Source organism: Bufo bufo, chromosome 1, assembly GCF_905171765.1.
Source record: "Bufo bufo chromosome 1, aBufBuf1.1, whole genome shotgun sequence".
Taxonomy (NCBI): Eukaryota; Metazoa; Chordata; class Amphibia; order Anura; family Bufonidae; genus Bufo; species Bufo bufo.
The window spans coordinates 107,757,548-107,778,476 of NC_053389.1; the positions used below are offsets into that span (position 1 = coordinate 107,757,548).

Below are 20,929 nucleotides of genomic sequence, written 5' to 3' on the forward strand. Positions count from 1 at the left end.
CCTACATTAAATTACTGTCCAGTGGCTGGTGTAAAAACCTCAATTCTCAGAGCTGTTAAAATCTCCAAAACAGCTGTGTGCAGACAATGAACACACCGGGAGATTTCAGATCTGAAGCCTCAAGAATTGTGAACGCAGCTCAAAACAAAATATAATTCAGGATACAGTGGTGCTTGAAAGTTTGTGAACCCTTCAGAGTTTCTGTATCTCTGCATAAATTTGACCTAAAACTACAAAAAAAAGTATGTGAACCTTTGCTTTCAGTATCTGGTGTGACCTCCTTCTGCAGCTATAAGGGCTAATGCACACGAACGTATTTTCTTTCCGTGTCCGTTCAGTCTTTTTGCGTAACTATTCACTTCAATGGGTCCGTGAAAAAAAACGGATGTTAATCCGCGTGCATTCCGTTTCCGTATGTCCGTATTTCCGTTCCGCAAAAAATTAGAACATGTCCTATTAATGTCTGCATTACGGACAAGGATAGTACAGTTCTATGAAAGGCCAGCTGTTCCGTTCCGCAAAATACGGAATGCATACAGATGTCATCCGTATTTTTTGAGGATACGTTTTTTGCGGACCGCAAAATACATACTGTCGTGTGCATGAGCCCTAACTGCAACTAAACTTTTCTGGTAAATATTGATTAGTCCTGCACATCACCCATTCCTCCATACAAAACAGCTTCACCTGTCTTGTGTTGGTGGGTGTCCTCCCATGAACTTCTGGCTTCAGGTCCTTCCACAACATTTCTATCGGATTAAGGATTTTAACTTTATTCTTCTTTAACCTTTTTTGGTAGAAGGACTTGTGAACTTAGGTTTGTTTTCTTGCTGCATGACCCAAATTCTCTTGAGATTCAGCTAATGAACAGATGTCCTGACTCCTGACATTTTCCTTTAGAATTTGCTGGTATAATTCAAACTTCATTGTTGCATCAATGATGGCAACCTGTCCTGAAAAAGTGGCCCAAACCATGATACTACCACCACCATGTTTCACAGATGGGACAAAGTTTTAATTTCTCCAAACATAACGCTTCTCATTTAAACACAATAGTTGTATTTTGGTCTCATCCATCCATAAAACATTGTTCCAGTAGTCTTCTGGCTTGTTCAGGTGATTTTTAGCAAACTGCACAGTTTAGAGCAGGCATCCTCAAACTGCGGCCCTCCAGCTGTTGTAAAACTACAACTCCCACAATGTCCTTCAATGCCCTGCTGTAGGCTGTTTGGGCATGCTGGGAGTTGTAGTTTTGCAACAGCTGGAGGGCCGCAGTTTGAGGATGCCTGGCTTAGAGGTTTCCTTGGGTTCCTTTGTGACCTTGCAAACATTACACGCCTTGATCTTGGTGTGATTTTTGTTGGTCGACCACTCCTGGGGAGGGTAATAATAGTCTTGAATGTCCTCCATTTGTACATAGTTTGTGGATTGGTGGAGTCCAAATTCTTTAGAGATGGTTTCACAGCCCTTTTTCAGCCTGATGAGCATCAACAACTCTTCTTCTGAGGTCCTCAGAAATCTCCTTTGTTTGTGCCATGATACAAAACCTTTGATGAAGGTCAGACTATAATAGATCCCTGTTCTTTAAATTAAATGTGTTACCGAAACTTTTTATACCAGTAAAAACCAGATGGTGACAAATACCTTTTTTGTCTAATCTGTTTTTGTTTTCTGATTGCAGATTTTTTTTAATTCTAATTCCTGAACACTATTATGGGGGCTGTCATCTTGCCTGAGTTGTTTTTAATATGGTCCATAGACACAATGGACAGGAGGAGACCTCATTGGCTTCTAAGTGATTCTTTTTGCTTTTACAGGTATGCTTGTTTGCAGTTACAGTAGGTCATGATTAAGATAGAATAATTTGTATATTAAGAAAAAGTATCATAACTCGGGAAGGGAGCCTCGGATCAAGAAAAATCAGGTGAACCACAGCTATGTGTCTATGCAAAGAGTTTGATAGGGAGGTCACTGGTGACAGATTCCCTTTACAATCTGCAACGCAGGTCAATTTATGCGTTACATTTCTTAAAGGCCATCTGTCAGCAGATTTGTACCTATGACACTGGCTGACCTGTTCCATGTGAACTTGGCAGCTGAAGGCATCTGTGTTGGTCCCATGTGCATATGTGCCCGCATTGATTTTAATATATGCAAATTAGTCTCTAGGAGCAACAGGGGCATTGTTGTTACATCTAGAGGATCTGCTCTTTCTGCAGCTGCTGCGCCCTCTCTTTCCAGACACAGGGACAATATGGTGCTATTTCCAAAAAGAAAAAAACAGACCCCTTTTACTATCTCAATGTCTTTAAAGGGAACCTGTCACCGGGATTTGATGTATAGAGCTGAGGACATGGGTTGCTAGATGGCCGCTAGTACATCCGCAATACCCAGTCCCCATAGCTCTGTGTGCGATTTAATACATATGCAAATTAACCTGAGATGAGTCCTGTATGTGAGATGAGTCAGGGACAGGACACATCTCAGGTTAATTTGCATATGTATCAAATCATTTTTTTTACACAATAAAAGCACACATAGCTATGGGGACTGGGTATTGCGGATGTGCTAGCGGCCATCTAGCAACCCATGTCCTCAGCTCTATACACAAAATCCCGGTGACAGGTTCCCTTTAACCCAAATACCTAAAATATGTCCCAGTGAACCAATGACAATAGTTACACTATACTCACGTATATCCGTGACAGAGGGACTCAATACATATCAGGACGCGGATACTGTCCCGTGGACGTAACTGTCCTTTGTTCTTCATCTCACTGTGATCTACAATCAACATTGAAGGACACAGCTTAGTAAAAACAGTACTTCTGCATGTAATACAGTAAAACCAAAGTATTCTGAGAATATGCAATCAGATGACTGTTTTTAGGATAAAAAAATAATCCTGAGTAATCATCTCCAACTGCTACTCAAATGACACTTGATAGATCTGCAAAAAAAGTTCTCTAAATTTATACATCCAAAAAAACAATATTAAAGGTATTGTCTGGTATAAAAAAAAAAAGCATTTTAGCTACTTTGTTAACGGGGTCGTCTCATCTTAGAAATTGATGCCACCAATGTCAGATAGGTGCGAGTGCCACCTCTGGGATCCGCACCCATATTCAGAATGGGACCCCCAAAGTGAGTGGGGAGCAACTGCGCATGCATGGCCGCCCTCTATTCATTTCTATGGGACTGCCTAAAATAGCCATGGGCTAGCTCAGCTATCTCCGACAGTCCCACAGAAGTTAATGGAGTGGTGGCCATGCTGGCGTGGTGTGCTCTCTATTCGTGGGACTTTTGAAAATAGCAGAGTGCTGCAGATCACCTGAGAAACTAGGAAAACCCTCATTTGTGGGGTGTTTGCATCTTTGATGTGGCCTCAACCAGTGTCAGACTGGGGTTCCTTAGGGCCCACCAGAGAAAATTATTGTCGAAGCCCAACTCCTAAATCATCAATAAAGTCTAATAGGATTTGAATCAAAGAACTAGACCCTAGCGGAGAGTGACTGGTTCCAAAGGCAGCTCTAAATGGGATCTTTAGTATAGAAGCCTGGGCTCACTGGATGATCCTCTGGTACTCTGGTGGGCCACTCCGACACTGGCCCCAAAGATGTCAATCACTGGCAGTACAGGGGATGTGCTGCTGGCAATAAGCAAAGTATACGGAGTACAAATGAGCGTCATTACAATTGTTTGTCCTGCTTTCACCTTGCATCTGCTCATATGAAAGCAGTTTAAACGAGAGCTAATCAACTTGTATATCATCAGTTGGCACTCATTTACTGCCTGGCATCAGTCGTGTAAGAGGACCCTAAGGCCTCTTGCATACAAACCTTTTTTTTTTTCCTTTTACGTTCCGATTTTTGCTTTCCGTATACTGAACCATTAATTTCAATGGGTCCGCAAAAAGGCGGAATGTACTCCGTATGCATTCCGTTTCCGTATTTCCATTTTTCCGTTCCGTTCAAAGATAGAATATGTCCTATTATTGCCCGCAAATCACATTCTGTGGCTCCATTCAAGTCAATGGGGCTGTAGTAAAAAAAAAACTGAACGGATACGGAATGCATCGGTATGTCTTCCGTATCCGTTCTGTTTTTTCTGAACCATTTATTGAAAATTTTATTCCCAGCCCAATTTTTCTATGTAATTACTGTATACTGTATATGCCATGCTTCCGTTTCTGTATGCGATCCGCAAAAAACGGAAACCAATTGTAAAAACGGAACGGAAGAGGAATGGTGACGGAAAAACTACTGAAACAAAAATCTGATCTGTTTAAAACGCACTGCAAAACACTGAAAAAGCCATACGGTCGTGTGCAAGAGGCCTTACTGATTTTGATGACCTCTGGATAGGTAATCAGTATCTGGTCATGGGGGTCCAACACCCAGGATACCCGCCGATCAGCTGTTTGAGAAGGCAGCAGTGCTCCTGTGAGCGCCGTGGCCTTCATTCTGCTTTCCCTAGGCTATGTGACGTCATGTTCATCGGTCACGTGGCCTAGGAGCAGCTCAACCCCACTCTAGTGAATGGGGCTGAGTAGGATACCAAGTACTGCCGCTATACAATGTACGGCACTGTGCTTGGTAAGCTGCGAGAAGGCAGCTGCGCTCACAGGAGCGCCGCTGCCTTCTCAAAATAGCTGATCAACGGGGTCCCAGGTGTCGGACCCCTGCCAATCTGACATTGATGACCTATCCTGAGGATAGTTATCAATATTCAAAGTCTGGAAAATCCCTTTAAGCATTTAAGGAATTACTAGAGATTACTTTACATCATTTTTATGTTCTAAGGCTACTTTCACACTAGCGTTAATACTTTCCGGTATTGAGATCCGACATAGGGTCTCAATACCGGAAAAGAAACGCTTCTGTTTTTTCCCCATTCATTGTCAATGGGGAGAAAATGTAACTGAACAGACCGGAATGCTCCAAAATGCCTTCCGTTCCGTTCTCATACTGGTTTGCTTTCCGTCCTGGGATGCGGAGCAAGACGTATCCGTCATGACCCACAATGCAAGTCAATCTGGACGGATCCGTTTTCTCTGACACAATAGAAAACAGATCCGCCCCCCATTTCAGTGGAGTTCATGACGGATCCATCTTGGCAATGTTAAAAATAATACAACCGGATCCGTTCATAATGGATGCAGATGGTTGTATTATCAGTAACGGAAGCGTTTTTGCTAAACCCTGCCGGATCCAACAAAAACGCTAGTGTGAAAGTAGCCTGGGTCCACTCTTTCTGAATGCAGACACCATACACAATACTGTTTTAGCAAGGTGTGGGCAGCACGGTGGCTCAGTGGTTAGCGCTGGGGTCCTAGGTTCGAATCCAACCAAGGACATCTGCATGGAGTTTGTATGCATGTTCTCCCCGTTTTTGCGCAGGTTTCCTCCGGCACTCCAAAGACATACTGATAGGGATGTATAACAAAGGAATCTAGCTCACCTGTAGTTGTTATCCTAATGTTTACCCCTTGGTGCGTGGAAATTGTTGGTCAGACCTCAAAGCTTGTAATAGATCCAGCACCATAGATACTTTAGTGAAGGTTTCTGTATTTCCAGCAGTGAGTATTACAATAATAATAAAGCACGTCCTCGTCACATCCCGCTTTAGTCTACGCATTTCGAACAAACAATGTTCTTACTCATGTCAACATTGTTTGTTCGAAACGCGTAGACTAAAGCGGGATGTGACGAGGACGTGCTTTATTATTACTGTAATACTCACTGCTGGAAATACAGAAACCTTCACTCAAGTATCTATGGTGCTGGATCCACTTTTTCTATTACATACTGATAGGGACCTTAGATTGTGAGCCCCATTTGGGACAGTTGGATGCTAATGTCTGTAAAGCGCTGTGGAATATAGTAGCGCTATATAAGTACGTAAAATAAATAAAATAAATTAGTTTATTAACATCCAAATATTAGGATATTATGGGTGAGGACCTCATAGTACTGCAGGAGATATGGCTGCAGCGTTTTTTTTTGTTTTTTTTAATCTTTACATTTCAATAGCCATAACTTTTTTATTTTTCTGTTGATCTAACTATAGGAGAGTGAGTTGTATTTTTAATGGCAACATTTTGGGGTGCATGTAAATGTATCCTATATCTTTTCTTTTGTATTTGGGGTGGTAGAAAGGAAAAAAAAAACAATGTTGCCATTATTTTTGAGTTTTGTTCTTAAGGCTTTCATTCTGTGGTAAATATATAGTAACTGTATTTTGTGTTTTATTGCATTTACAGTGACACTAAACGTATTTTATTTTTTCATGTTTTTTGTTTTGCACAATTGATAAAAAAAAATGAATGCAGAATGTTTTGTATCTTTTTCTTGGATTTTTAATGAATTTATGTGCTTGAAGGAGTGGCACCTTCAAGTGTGAATGTGTTTCTATCTTGGGAGTAGCACTCCTGTGGATTTTTCCCCTCCTATCTAACAGACGACTTTGATTAGGTGATACATATACAGTAGCTGTGCGGGCTCTTCCTCTCATTGGTTGCTTGGTGCACATAGAGGTAACAAGGAGCGGCACACTATATGTGCAGGGTCTGCTCTCCTGAACAAAGATTCCCAACGGCATAGGTAGGTTTAGATTAGGACCTGCCTGACTGAGACCACCTTGGAGCTGGTAGGTGGGCACAGATGTGTTTGGATCAAAATATATTGGCAGAGATTCTCAGATTTTTTCATATCAGGATGAGGGCTTAGTCCATATAAAATATATGCATCGAATGTGTTAGTGCATTATTTTCCGTAATTTCCGTAATACATCTGGATTGCAATGTACAGTAATATACCTATCAGTGTTACACTAATGGGCAGCCTGTTAAGCCCTACCTCTGGCTTATGTACAGTACAATGCAGACATTGTTAGGCGCCCACCTGCCATAGCAACACTTTGCACCCCTGCAGGAGGGAGCCCCCACCCCGTCTAACAAATTAGATGCCACAGTCTGTTCCCGACCATTATAGCAGGTTGTCCAGGGTGGCATCTGTATATACAGTCAGAAGCCACCGCTAAGGCATGGGCACAATTCACTGCAATAAGTCGGTTTGCAGAACCTGCACTTATCCCATGCTGTAACGGGGTGGAAAGGGGATCTCCTAATGGTGGGGCTATGTGCAGGTTACAGAAATGCCTGACATCGGAATTCGCCTTACACAATATCTTACATCCTGTGACTAAAGCGGACGCCATCGAGCTCACTCACCTATATGAACATGAGCAGAAAACTGGTAAATTCCAGGAATAGTAGCTGTAAACCGACCCGTCGGCAGGTTCATTCCAGAACCACGCAGGAAGGCGCCTTTAGCCGCTGGCTGCATTTGAAACAAAACAGCATATACTTATAGTTACTAAAAGTCCAACTCTGGTAATATCAAATTCAAGAGCTGTGTACTAATGTAAGACAGAAAGTGTGAGGAAAAGCCGAGATGCTATTCATACAAGTTATAAATGAATTGCCAGCAGTTTACAGCGAAGTTCAAGATGGGTGTTACCAGTTTTGGGTGTGCCCCTGCACAGTCTGACACTGGCAGCACTGATTGGATAATGTCAGAATGTGCAGGGACACCCCCCCCCCCCCAACTGGTAACACCCAGCTGGACCTTTGCTGCAATTCATTCATAACTTCTAGAAGTTCTAATAAAGGAATGATACAACATGGAAACATAGGAATAGATGTTCCAGAATTGGTATTACATGCAAGAAGTTACTAAAGACAATTCAGAAGAGGTGACTGGTCCTCTTTAAAATAAATCGGAAATCAGGAGAAAGTTACCTTCTGATGCCTCAAAATGAACAAGAAATATCAAATTCTTTTTACTTTGGAAAGTGCTTTTACTTGTACTCACTGTCGCCCCCTGATGGCCAATGCAATATTTTATCCCGCTAATGGCAGAAGGTGGGTGCAGCTGTGAGAATGATTCTGACCCCATGAAATAGTCATTCCATTCCAAGCCCATTCAAACACTGACTAGGAAAACTATGTAGCAAAGTTAGGCCTCTTTCACACGGGCGTTGCGGGAAAATGTGCGGGTGCGTTACGGGAACACCCGCGATTTTTCTGCGCGAGTGCAAAACATTGTAATGCGTTTTGCACTCGCGTGAGAAAAATCGTGCATGTTTGGTACCCAAACCCGAACTTCTTCACAGAAGTTCGGGCTTGGGTTAGGTGTTCTGTAGATTGTATTATTTCCCCTTATAACATAGTTATAAAGGAAAATAATAGCATTCTGAATACAGAATGCATAGTAAAATAGCGCTGGAGGGGTTAAAAATAAATAAATAATAATTTAACTCACCTTAGTCCACTTGATCGTGATGCCCGGCATCTCCTTCTGTCTCCTTTACTGAACAGGACCTGTGGTGAGCATTCATTACAGGTCAAGGACCTGTGGTGACGTCACTCCGGTCATCACATGATCCATCACCATGGTAAAAGATCATGTGATGGATCATGTGATGACCGGAGTGACGTCACCACAGGTCCTTGACCTGTAATGAATGCTCACCACAGGTCCTGTTCAGTAAAGGAGACAGAAGGAGATGCCGGGCATCGCGATCAAGTGGACTAAGGTGAGTTAAATTATTTTTATATATTTTTTAACCCCTCCAGCGCTATTTTACTATGCATTCTGTATTCAGAATGCTATTATTTTCCTTTATAACCATGTTATAAGGGAAAAAAATAATGATCGGGTTTCCATCCCGATCGTCTCCTAGCAACCGTGCGTGAAAATCGCACCGCATCCGCACTTGCAACCCCATTCACGCAACCCCATTCATTTCTATGGGGCCTGCGTTGCGTGAAAAACGCAGAATATAGAGCATGCTGCAATTTTCACGCAACGCACAAGTGATGCGTGAAAATCACCGCTCATGTGAACAGCCCCATAGAAATGAATGGGTCGGTATTCAGTGCGGGTGCAATGCGTTCAACTCACGCATCGCATCCGCACGGAATACTCGCCCGTGTGAAAGGGGCCTTATACGTCACACCAGCACACAACTACTATAAAAAGGCACTCCGTGATAGAGAGTGCGTGCGCGAATATTTTTATGTGTTAGGGGAATTGGTCTTTAGGTTATGTGGGTTGATAGTTATAGAACAAGGTATAGTGCGGCTCTCCAGCTATTGTAAAACTACAACTCCCATCATGCCCTGCTGTAGGCAGTCTGGGAGTTGTAGTTTGGCCATGCCTGTTATAGTACACTCTATTCCCTATAGTTAACCAGATGTGATTTAGTCTAATGTACTGATCAGGAGTGAACTGATTATTTGGAAATCACTGTCTGATGGCCCATGGCCCAGTGGCTACAGTGGTTGGTAAAGGGGCCAGTCGTTAATGCCCAAGGACCTAGTTGACTCTGAGTCCACCTGTGGTACTGTCTTTCTATTTTCTCTTTCTTCTTAATTCTTACCAGCTGAAAATTTTGAAGTTCTGCCAATGTTCTTTTGTCCACCATTATCGAACCCTTCAGTCGGCAATGAAAAGCTTCATCTATTCGCCTGTATGGATAGAGGTCCTTAATTGGGAGCATTGGGGATGGAGGTTCACTGGAGTGATCAGCACTATCTCCAGATGTTGATCGACGCTCTGTGGCTTCTAAGAAATAACAATTTCATATGAAAAGCATGTTATAAAGAAAACTTTAAGAATATCACTTTGGTTTTTAGGAAGTAGAAGCAGGACACACATATTTCTTGAGAATATAAACTATTATTCTGAAAGTTTCTGCTAATTCAGTGCACTAGAGGCGGAGCTTCACTGTGAAGTGAACCACTTTAAGGCTACATGCACACGGCAGTGGTTTTTTACATTCCGTTTTTTTTGCGGATCGGATGGTTTCCCATTCATTTCTATGGATTTGTTAAAAATGCGGTGGACTCATCCATTTCTTATCTGCGTCCGCTGTCCGGGTTTCCCATCCCCAAAAAAAGTATTGCATGTCCTATTACTGTCCGCAATAAACATTGAAGTCAATGGGTCTGCAAAAAAATGCGGATGACCAACGGAAGCCATCCATATGTCATCCGCATCCTTTTTTTTTTGCGGATGGTTGCTGGGAAACCTGTATATATTAAATTTCAAGAATTACAGCCTTCAGTTTTTTCTTTGCGGACCACAAAAAAAACTGAAGACACACGGAAACACAACCTACAAAATTAGCGGACAAACGGAACGGATGTGGATGTAAAAAAAACAGGAACACGGATCCGCTATTTGCGGACTGCAAAAAAACAATCGTGTGCATGTAGCCTAAGGAGCAGAATCTAGCAGAATAAAAGTTTCTATTCACTTTTTTCCTGACAATAAAAGCTCCACAATAGGTGTGTTTGTCCCGCTCTCCTCAGCACCTACTTAGTGTTGTCAGCAAATCACAGAGTACATATAATGAGAATGCTCGGACTGGGGGAAAATGCCTGTATGTGGGTAAGTAACTGGCTCAGTGATAGAAAACAGAGGGTGGTTATTAATGGTACACAATCTGATTGGGTCACTGTCACTAGCGGGGTACCTCAGGGGTCAGTATTGGGCCCTATTCTCTTCAGTATATTTATTAATGATCTTGTAGAAGGATTGCACAGTAAAATATCAATATCAAAATCTGAATAGATTGGAGGCTTGGGCAGAGAAGTGGGAGTCAGATAAGGTTAAACACTGACAAATGTAAAGTTATGCACATGGGAAGGAATAACGCAAGTCATCCGTACATACTAAATGGTAAAACACTGGGTAACACTGACATGGAAAAGGACTTAGAAATATTAGTGAACAGCAAACTAAGCTGTAAAAAACAGTGTCAGGCAGCTGCTGCCAAGGCCAATAAGATAATGGGTTGCATCAAAAGGGGCATAGATGCCCGTGATGAGAACATAGTCCTACCACTTTACAAATCATTAGTCAGACCACACATGGAGTACGGTGTACAGTTCTAGGCTCTTATGAACAAGGCAGACATAGCAGAGCTGGAGAGGGTTCAGAGGAGGGCAACTAAAGTAATAACTGGAATGGGTGGATAACTGGAATGGGTGGACTACAGGACCCAGAAAGATTATTAAAATTAGGGTTATTCACTTTAGAAAAAAGACGACTGAGGGGAGATCTAATTACTATGTATAAATATATCAGGGGTCAGTACAGAGATCTATCCCATCATCTATTTATCCCCAGGACTGTGACTGTGACGAGGGGACATCCTCTGCGTCTGGAGGAAAGAAGGTTTGTACACAATTATAGAAGAGGATTCTTTACGGTAAGAGCAGTGAGACTATGGAACTCTCTGCCTGAGGAGGTGGTGATGGCGAGTTCACTAAAAGAGTTCAAGAGGGGCCTGGATGTATTTCTGGAGTGTAATAATATTACAGGTTAGGGTGCCTTCACATCACGTTTTATGCCTCCGCTTGACATATACATAAGAAAAAAAAGAATACAAAAAAGCAGCAGACCACGATCTTGTACCCTGCACAGTCCAGTAAAAAAAGTATACTTTCTTCTTACAATGGTAAAAAAAAGTACAGATGCCACTGTATGGCATGAGCGTGAGGTATCCGTTTTACGTATAAATTTTTTGTATACGTTAAATGGATGGGAACACACGATGCGAACCCCGTCTAGAATTCTGGAGAAGAGTTGTTAATCCAAAGAATTATTCTGATTCCCTGATTGGAGTCGGAAGGAATTTTTTCCCCTAAAAATGCGGAAAATTGGCTTCTACACCTCGTGAGGGTTTTTCTTGCCTTCCTCTGGATCAACTTTTCAGGATAACAGCCTGAACTGGATGAACAGATGTCTTTTTTCAGCCTTACTATGTCACTATGTTACAAGGTGTCCTGCTGCCAGGACTCTGAGGAGGGGGAACACAGTGAGAAGCCAGCGACATGTGTTTACTTCCCCTATAAAGCATTATACTGTTCCCATTAAAGCCAATGAGTTGTCTCTGTAATAAATAGACATGTGGGGTCCTCCAGGGCATACTTTTGCACTGGCCTGGTGGTTCAATGTTAAAAAAGTTGATGCTATAATGTACTATGGTTTACTGAAAAAGGTTTAATGTGACTGTCTCACAGGCTGTGGATGGGAGAAATAGTTATTTTTTTCTCGCCTTGGAGTTGCTAGGGATGGGCTAGCCCCACCCATCTGAGCTAAGCGCAGTAGTGTAGAGAGTATGCAGTGAACAACTACTGTACAGCTTGCAGTCAGAGGGTGAGCAGCTAGTTTTGTGTAGCTGGTGACAGAGAGAAGTACCAGACAGGGTTACACCAGCCGTGCAAGCTGTAGGATACCAGAAAAAGTCACTGGAACCAGTGCTAACCTCTGAGAGAGAAAAACACTGAATTTTGTGAAACGTTGAGGGTCATTACAAAAGAGACCGTGCATGGACAAGAAAGTCAGTGAAAGGTAATACACATGTATGGCTGAAGACTTCACTGCATATGGTCTGGGTTATATTGCTTCCAGTGTCCACCACAGTACTGAGACAGACTGACCATCCATTTGAGGACTGCACCCTGCAGTTGGGCATTGCAATGATATTGAGAGAATTTTCACCCCTTAGCCGATTTGGGAAGAGACTAAACTTAATTTTGCAAGGGCCTGTGACATATGCCCAAAGTGTTGACTTGTTACCTCCAAATCCAACCTCCTTATTGCCTTGCATTGCCTACATTGCCCTCTTTGGCCGATACCTTAAGGGAGCCCTGCCTTGCACCCCAAGACCCTCTGACACCAAGGGCACACCCCCTAACATCAGGCAGAAACCCCAGGACCAGGTTGTGCCCCAATGGAAAGAAGGGTTGTGCCCCTCCCATTATTACTCGACTCAGGGAGTGTCAGAGTGAGGACTGCCATCGTGACTACTGCAACTACTACTCCAATACTTGCCAGTACTGCCACTCCCATCCTCTTGCTCTCCCCTCTCAGGCTTGCTGCACTTTGCAATCCCTTTCTTTACATAGGCCAATAGATAAGAGTCCCAAACTCTAGTACGTTATCTCTAGTTATACCAGTGGGGGCATTTATTCTTTGATTCATGGACCGGTCCTTCACATATGTCCTCTAGTGATAATAGGAAAATAACTTCACAGAGATTATCGGTAATCATCAACCCATAGATCTATAACTCTACCTCCTACACCTACCTCTGAGCATCTGTTTGAACTCCTGCAATAAAACTTCATGTGTGACCTCAGCTCCTGGCATTCCTGGAGGTCCAGGAGGTCCTTGTGGCCCTGGTGGGCCTTGTGGCCCCGATAGTCTCTGATGATGAAGGAAAACATAATTAGTCAAGTACATTAGCCTGGTTAATACATCAATCCAGAGACATCACTTGAAGCTGTTGGAACCCAATGCAAAATCCATAACAATGCCTCCCAATCATTATGCAAAATGTAGTCTTAGATTTAGCAGAGGAAACCTTTAGACTCCCTGCGGCATCAGGGCCCAGATGTAGCCATAACCTTTACATTCCTTCTACAGTTATTTCCATGTATCAATCCTAAATGGACATGAAAGCCTTATATTAACTTTGGGAAAATACATTTTAGAGGTTACAGGGATTGTCCAGGATTTTGATGGCCTCCAGGACTGGAGATACAGATCTAGCAAGCGTTAAAGTAATTCCTGGCGCGTTAACACACAAGCTTATCGCACTGGCTTTGTTTGTGCACAGCTTCTAAAGTTCAGAGTTGTCATCAAGTTACACTGTCAGGATAACGAGTCAAACCACTGATGGTGCATGCAGTGGCGTACATAGAGAAGAAAGGGCCCCATAGCAAGGATAAAACCATTTTACCAGGATTTCTACCTAAACCCTTTTCAATGACCCTTGGGCCATTTTTTTCACTGCCTCCTTTGCTAAAAGTTGTTCCTTTACAGGGTAGAGTCCTGACCAAGTTTTCACCTTCAGTAGAAGAGGGGATAATCCCAACTAAGACCGGGCCCCCTCTTGCCCTGGACCCCATAGCAGTCGTCTGGTCTGCCGCTATGGTAGTTACGCCCCTGGGCGCATGCTACATCTGTATAAAGTAACAGCTGATCGGTGGGGTGTGGAATCACTTTAAACTTTAAAGGTTCCCTCCACCAAAAATGTCAACAATGACTAATAAATAGCATTACGTTATTATTATATTCACATGATTAAAAGAGCAACAAATACTGATACTTTTGAAGTATTCCTAGTCCCAATCTTTTATCCTGAGTTAGTTTTTTTCTTGTTTTTTCAGGGGAATGGTGAAAAAAAACATTCAGATACTCACAGAATTCTTATTAGATTTACATTTCTTTTTTGGGTATACACCATCATCAATTCGGTCTCTGAATGTAACCCAAGTTGTTGCAGGATCTGGCTTTTCAGGACCAGGAGAATCAGGAAGCTAAACAAAAAAGAAAGGTAAAGGAATCCAATATCTATATCAGTAAGTATTAGATTTTCAGTGAATATCATTTTTTACTGTTTGTTATCATAAATAATATAAAGCGTAAAGGGACTGTCTAATCTTGGACATTGGGGGCATATCGCTAGGATATGCCCCCAATGTGTGATAGGGGTGGAGCCCACATCTTCGTTGTTCTTTCCGGTGTTGAGATCCGGCACAGGCTCTCAAAGCCGCAGCACAACGCTTCAGTTTTGTCCCCCTTCATTATCAATGGGGACAAAACTGAACAAACCACAACGAGTGCACCACAATGCATTCCGCTCCGGTTTGTTGCGTTCTCACGCCGAACACAAAACGGCTGCAAGCAGCGTTTTTGTGTGCAACATGGGAAACTGAAAAAGCCGGATCCAGCACCAAAAACCATCAGTTTCAGACATGAAAAAAATGGATCAGGTATTCATTGACTTACAATGGTTTTAGTGCTGGATCCAGTCTCTTCATTTTCAATATAATACAACCGGATCCATTCTGAACGGAAGCGGCCAGTTGTATTATTAGAACAGAAGTGTTTTGCTGTGGTTTTGAGATCCTATGCCGGATCTCAAAACCGTATAGCAATAATGCCGCTGTGAAAGTAGACTTACCAGTTATGGGTCCCCATACATTCTGACACTGGCAGCGCTGATTAGATGGACCCCCCCCCCCAAGTGGTAACACCCAGCTGGACCTTCAATACAAACTGCTAGCAATTTACTCATCACTTCTAGCAGGAATAAAGGAATAGCACATCATAGAGTCACATGTAGTTGTTAAAACAGACATGTCAGGAGAGGTTACAGGTCCTCCTAAATAGGTCTTCACCTAAAGGCCTAGTTGGCAGAGAGTTGAGAATGAGAGAGGACAAGCTGACATGTTAGGCCTAGTTCACACTAACGTTTTTTTTTTTGCGAGTGTACGGGCCGTTTTTTTGTGTTCCGTATACGGAACCATTCATTTCAATGCTTTCGCATTAAAAACGGAATGTGTTCCGTAAGGCTCCATTCACACGTCCGCAAAATGTGTCCGCGTCCGTTCCGCAATTTTGCGGAACGGGTGCGGACCCATTCATTCTCTATGGGGACGGAATGGATGCGGACAGCATACAGTGTGCTGTCTGCAGCCGCAATTGCGGAGCGCGGCCCCGATTTTGGGTCCGTAGCTCCGCAAAAAGATAGAGCATGTCCTATTCTTGTCCGCAGCTTGTGGACAAGAATAGGCATTTCAATGGGGGTGCCGGGCTGGTGTGTTGCGGACCCGCAATTTGCGGGTCCGCAACACACAACGGACGTGTGAATGTAGCCTAAGCATTGCGTTTCCGTATTTCCGTTTTTCCGTTCCATTCAAAGAACGTTCCGTGGCTCCATTCAAGTCAATGGGTCCGCAAAAAAAAACGGAACACATACGGAAATGCATCCGTATGTCTTCCGTATCCGTTCCGTTTTTGCTGAACCATTTATAAAAAATGTTATGCCCAGCCCAATTTTTTCTATGTAATTACTGTATACTGTACATGGCATACGGAAAAATGGAACGGAAAAACCGAAAGGAAACGGAAACACAACGGAACTAAAAAACGGACCCCCAAAAACTATAAAAGCCATACGTTCATGTGAACTAGGCCTTAACTAGATTTTTCTAAAACTAAATTTTGGTGGATGATCTCTTCAAATGTAATAGTTTTTTTTTGCCACATGCAGATTAGTAAATGGTTTAGGCTCTGTTCACACTCTTTCCTGGCATATCCACTGCAGTCTACATGCATGTCTGAGTGTGCCGCTGGACATATGCCCCAGTATGTTTCTTGTGAGATTCCCTTGTGTTGGAAACTATAGATAATTTCAAACATATACTGCATAACTTAAAGAGGACCTGTCACCACTCCTGACATGCCTGTTTTAATAGCTTCATGCATTCCCCTTGTAATAACAATTCTGGAGCTTCTATTCTTATGGCTCTATGTTGTGCCATTCCTTTATTATTTCTACTAGAAGTTATGAATGATCTGCTAGCAGTCAGCAGTAAGGGTACAGAGGGGAGGTAACCAGTTGGGGGGGTGTCCGTGCACAGACTCACTCTATCCAATCAGTGCTGCCATTTCCAGACTGTGCAGGTACACCCCCCCAACTGGTTACCTCCCCTCTGTACCCTTACTGCAGACTGCTAGCAGATCATTCATAACTTCTAGTAGAAATAATAAAGGAATGGCACAACATAGAGCCATAAGAATAGAAGCTCCAGAATTGTTATTACATGGGGAATGCATGAAGCTATTAAAACAGGCATGTCAGCAGAGGTGACGCACGCACACGACCGTATGTATTTTGCGGTCCACAAAACACGGATCCGCAAAAAAAAAGGATGATGTCCGTGTTGCATCCGTTTTTTTGGTGGATAAATTGTAACAATGCCTGTCCTTGTCCGCCAAACGGGCAAGAATAGGACATGTTCTATTTTTTTGCAGAATAGACATGTGGAAAAATGGACACGGAATGCACACTGAGTCATTTCCTTTTTTTTTAAGCCCCATTGATGTGAATGGTTCCGCATACAGACCTGTAAAAAAAAACTGAATGGAAAAAAAATATGTTTGTGTGAATGAGCCCTTACTGGGCTCAGGGGCTGAGCTGGTGAGTTAACTCTCCACACATGACCCTTGAGATACACAGTGAATAATGACATCACATTAACCCCTTATGCAGTGGGCCACTGGAGCATTGCACAACTACAACAACTATTCTCTTTTTTTATAATAAAAGTCTTCAGGCAACATATGCCACTGAATACATACACACTGGCATACATTAAAGCCTTCATTTGGCGGTAAGCATCAGGGCATACCCCCTTTTGCCTAGCTCCGAAAGAAAGCTCTACAGTGAACTATTGAAATGCTATTCTAGTTACCATTTCTCTGCTTCATAGTTGGATTCAATGGGCTCTGATTCCAGTTGACTTCAGCGCAGCAAACACCATGAGCCTGCCTGCCGTGCCTTTTGTGCATCCTGTAACACTTTAAACACGCCAAGGTGGTAAAAGAAAAGCTTACGTCTAAGAACAAATGAAGTGTCCATGGCACCTACTAGTATAATAACTACTGGACTCCGTATGTGCAATGAAACCATCTACATAGGGAAATAATCTAAGGAAAGGTACAGGATGTCATTACAGCCCCAGTTCTATTTCTTGGACCCTATATAAACACGGCCCGATTCACAGAAAAAAAAAAAGTCAAACTTCCGTACTGGAGTACTTTCATATTCTCGGAGAAAACAAATAAGAACCTTTAGATCCTGTCAAAAAAGTCAAAGAGAATAATCAAACAAGTGTGCATGCTGGGAATTGCAACAGCTGGGGAGCCGGAGGTTAGGAGTTATATTTGACCTTTAGATCAGATGGTGTTCACCACCATGTCATTTTTATGTTCAAAATGTATTAATATATCCTTACAACAGTTGGATCTTCGTTTTCCTGCTAAAAACCTCCAAATTCCCGGAATGGTCTTGGTAACATTTTGGCTGTCTGCAGGAGCGTAATAAATGGTGGTTTATTATTGAGTTCAATATATTGAAGGGACACTCTGCTGAGTTATTTTTTTTTTCCTTCGTCTCCAAGTCACGTGATCACAGTATGATCTGTTTCCTGGCCCTTGAGCTTCTGTATAAACCAAAGGTCTCTGCTGCGTGAAGAGACTATTGAGAACTACAGTGTGGGATCAGAGCAAGGAAAATCCTGCCCTGCTCTTCTACACGCTGATAAACAGATCGTTCTGCTCAGATCCTGACTTTTTTTTTACTTGATCTTCCTATTTCCGTCCCATCAGCTTCAGAGGGACAAAAACTTTTACTGTTACTTCTGCTGGAGAGGAAGAGGGGGGGGGGGGGGGAGAGATGGCTTCTGGAATAGGTGAAGACTCACTGAGTTAATACGTAATGTGCATGGCCGATAGAATCGAAATAACACATTTGTAATCTGCTTCCATGACTACCTGGTATATTAAAAAATAAAAATGCTGGAGTGTCCCTTTAACAGTATGCAATAAGCTCCCAAGCTCCCTCTAGTGGCAGTTGCAGGCAGTCAAAATCTTATCATTTAACTCTATGACAATGCAGTGGATTTGGAGTTGTTAACGTTACAGCTTCGTGGCTGTTTATAGTAAAGATTTTTTTCCTTTCCAATTCTCAATTATTTTGAAGGAAATGAACTCTTCAAGCCTCTGTATGAAACCGAGGCATAAGAAGACTCGCTGAGGTCCACAGAATAGCTCTCAGACTGCACACCCATGTGCATGAGCCCTTATTATGGCAGTATTGCTAATTTAAAATTACCAAGGAGTAAAACATTTTTTGTCTGGGACAGACAGGGACCCAGGGCTGCAGGAATCCAAGGCGACAGTGCTAGCGAATTAGCCACCGAGCCGCCTTCTATTGAACTATGTATGGACCCAGGTCCATGCACCCATGCCTTCTCTTACATAGTAAACACTTATAAAGTAAATGATTGGTCATAAAAGCAATTTTTAACAATTTGCCACCTGTTCTCCATATAAACGCAAGCTGGAGAGGAGCGAGCCTGACAACCATGTCCTACATGCCATCCTGAATAATTGAGCATCTCTGCTACCCTTAGAAACCACCCTGCCAACTCTTGTTATTGAACAACTACATTTCCTGAAAATCCCACCCTTTAAGGAATCTTGCGTCACAGGTACATTGCCCAAGGGTGCCTAAAATACTATTCACACCCTAACAATATGGCATTGAGATGGAAAATAAACATTCAAAAGAGACGCCTGCCATGGCATCACATAACGCCACATCCCACAGCAGATGATGGGTGCAGTGTAACAAAGAAGACATTATTTATCTCATATGGTTGATAGCCTTGGCATAAATGCATTTGTATAAAGTGGCCTCCAAGACCTTGTTCCTGATTTTCTGCACCTAGAATGGCATCTGCTGGAAGACTCAGTCCCTGGCCAAGAACAGGTTAAAGAAGTCAGCTGCTTTCTGCAAAAGTGTGCTTTCCCCATTAGTGAAATGAGGGGGTGGTATGTGCCAGCCACACTTCAAACAGGATGTAATAAAACGCAGCAATGAGAATAATAGCCATTGGGCAAGACCACTGCGCTTGTAAAAATGTCAATTTTATTTCTAATAATAAAAAAATGAACAATGATTTCTTCTGGTGCGGCTAGAGAAGACGGCAAGGCCAAGATATGTCTTGTGCAATATGGGTAATAAATGGCCTTTGTCTCTACAGCACTTTGCAGGATGTTGAGATGCGCATTTTACAACCTATTGCATTCTTATTAGATACATAATGGTTTTGATGGAGCTGGTGCAAATAATGTTTCTATCTCCATCACGATCCCGCTAATTGGTCCTAGTGATTAGCTGTAATTTGTGGAAGAACCTTAAAGCAAATGTTCAACTTCTCTGCAGCACCTCCGCAGGTCATATGAAGCATTACATAGTTCCGACTGAATTCATAGGGCTTTCCATGTAACAGGAAGATATGATGGGTCCTCCAGAGAAACTCCTTGTAGCTGCTTTCTGATCTGGCTAATAGATGAGGGTCCTGAATGGAGGATTCCAGCTAAATAATTCAGAATTCCCTATAGGGCGACTGAAAGTAGGTCATCCAACAAGTTTTTCTATAGAGCACCTAAATATAGCAATGCATACATATAATGCAGGAATGGCCAACCTGCGGCTCTCCAGCTGTTGCAAAACTACAACTCCCAGCATGCAAAGACTGCCTACAGCAGGACATCCTGGGAATTGTAGTTTTACAGCTGGAGAGCCGCAGGTTGGCTATCCCTGATATAATGGAAATGTGCATGGTTTAATTTTTTAATTTGCACACTATTAGGCCTCATGCACACGACCGTTCGGTTTTTTGCGGTCCGCAAATTGCGGATCCGCAAAACAGGGAAGCCGCCTGTGTGCCTTCCGCAATTTGCGGAACGGAACAGGCAGCCCATTGTAGAAATGCCTATTCTTCTCCGCAAAACGGACAAGAATAGGACATGTCATAATTTTTTTTGCGGGGCCACGGAACAGAGCAACGGATGCGGACAGCACGCGGAGTGCTGTCTGCATCTTTTGCGGCCCCATTGAAGTTAATGGGTCCGCATCCGAGCCAGAACAACGGTCGTGTGCATGAGGCCTTAGAATACATTCACATGAACATAAGTTGTTCATGTCCGTGCGGGCCACACTGGCCGTGTGAATCCCATATTGCAGAGCAGACCCATTGACTTGAATAGGTCTGCGACTCGCAAAATACAGAATGCACACAGACGTCATCCGTATTTTTTGCGAACCGCAAAATACATACGGTCGTGTGCATGAGGCCTAAAGCAAAGTTTCTGCAGGTTTAAACTGTGGCATATTGTACATATGCTGTGCAAAAAAGGGGTTTTCCTTAAGGGGCGGTATTTTGTTCTCCACTATGGTATTGCTTGCCCCCCTACTTCTGTTGTCCCCACCT

The 20,929-nt window shown here is 42.8% G+C and overlaps 1 protein-coding gene across 1 annotated transcript in view; it reads right to left on the reverse strand.

Annotated features, from left to right (window-relative positions):
• Positions 1 to 20,929, reverse strand: part of C1QTNF12 (C1q and TNF related 12) — a 52,034-nt gene that overhangs the window by 9,491 nt on the left and 21,614 nt on the right. The window contains exons 2-6 of the mRNA XM_040427662.1: positions 14,282 to 14,398; positions 13,166 to 13,283; positions 9,445 to 9,629; positions 7,232 to 7,340; positions 2,694 to 2,784 (exon numbers count right to left, since the gene is read on the reverse strand). Of these exons, the coding sequence (XP_040283596.1) occupies positions 2,694 to 2,784; positions 7,232 to 7,340; positions 9,445 to 9,629; positions 13,166 to 13,283; positions 14,282 to 14,398 (620 nt within the window). The remainder of the gene's footprint in view (positions 1 to 2,693; positions 2,785 to 7,231; positions 7,341 to 9,444; positions 9,630 to 13,165; positions 13,284 to 14,281; positions 14,399 to 20,929) is intronic.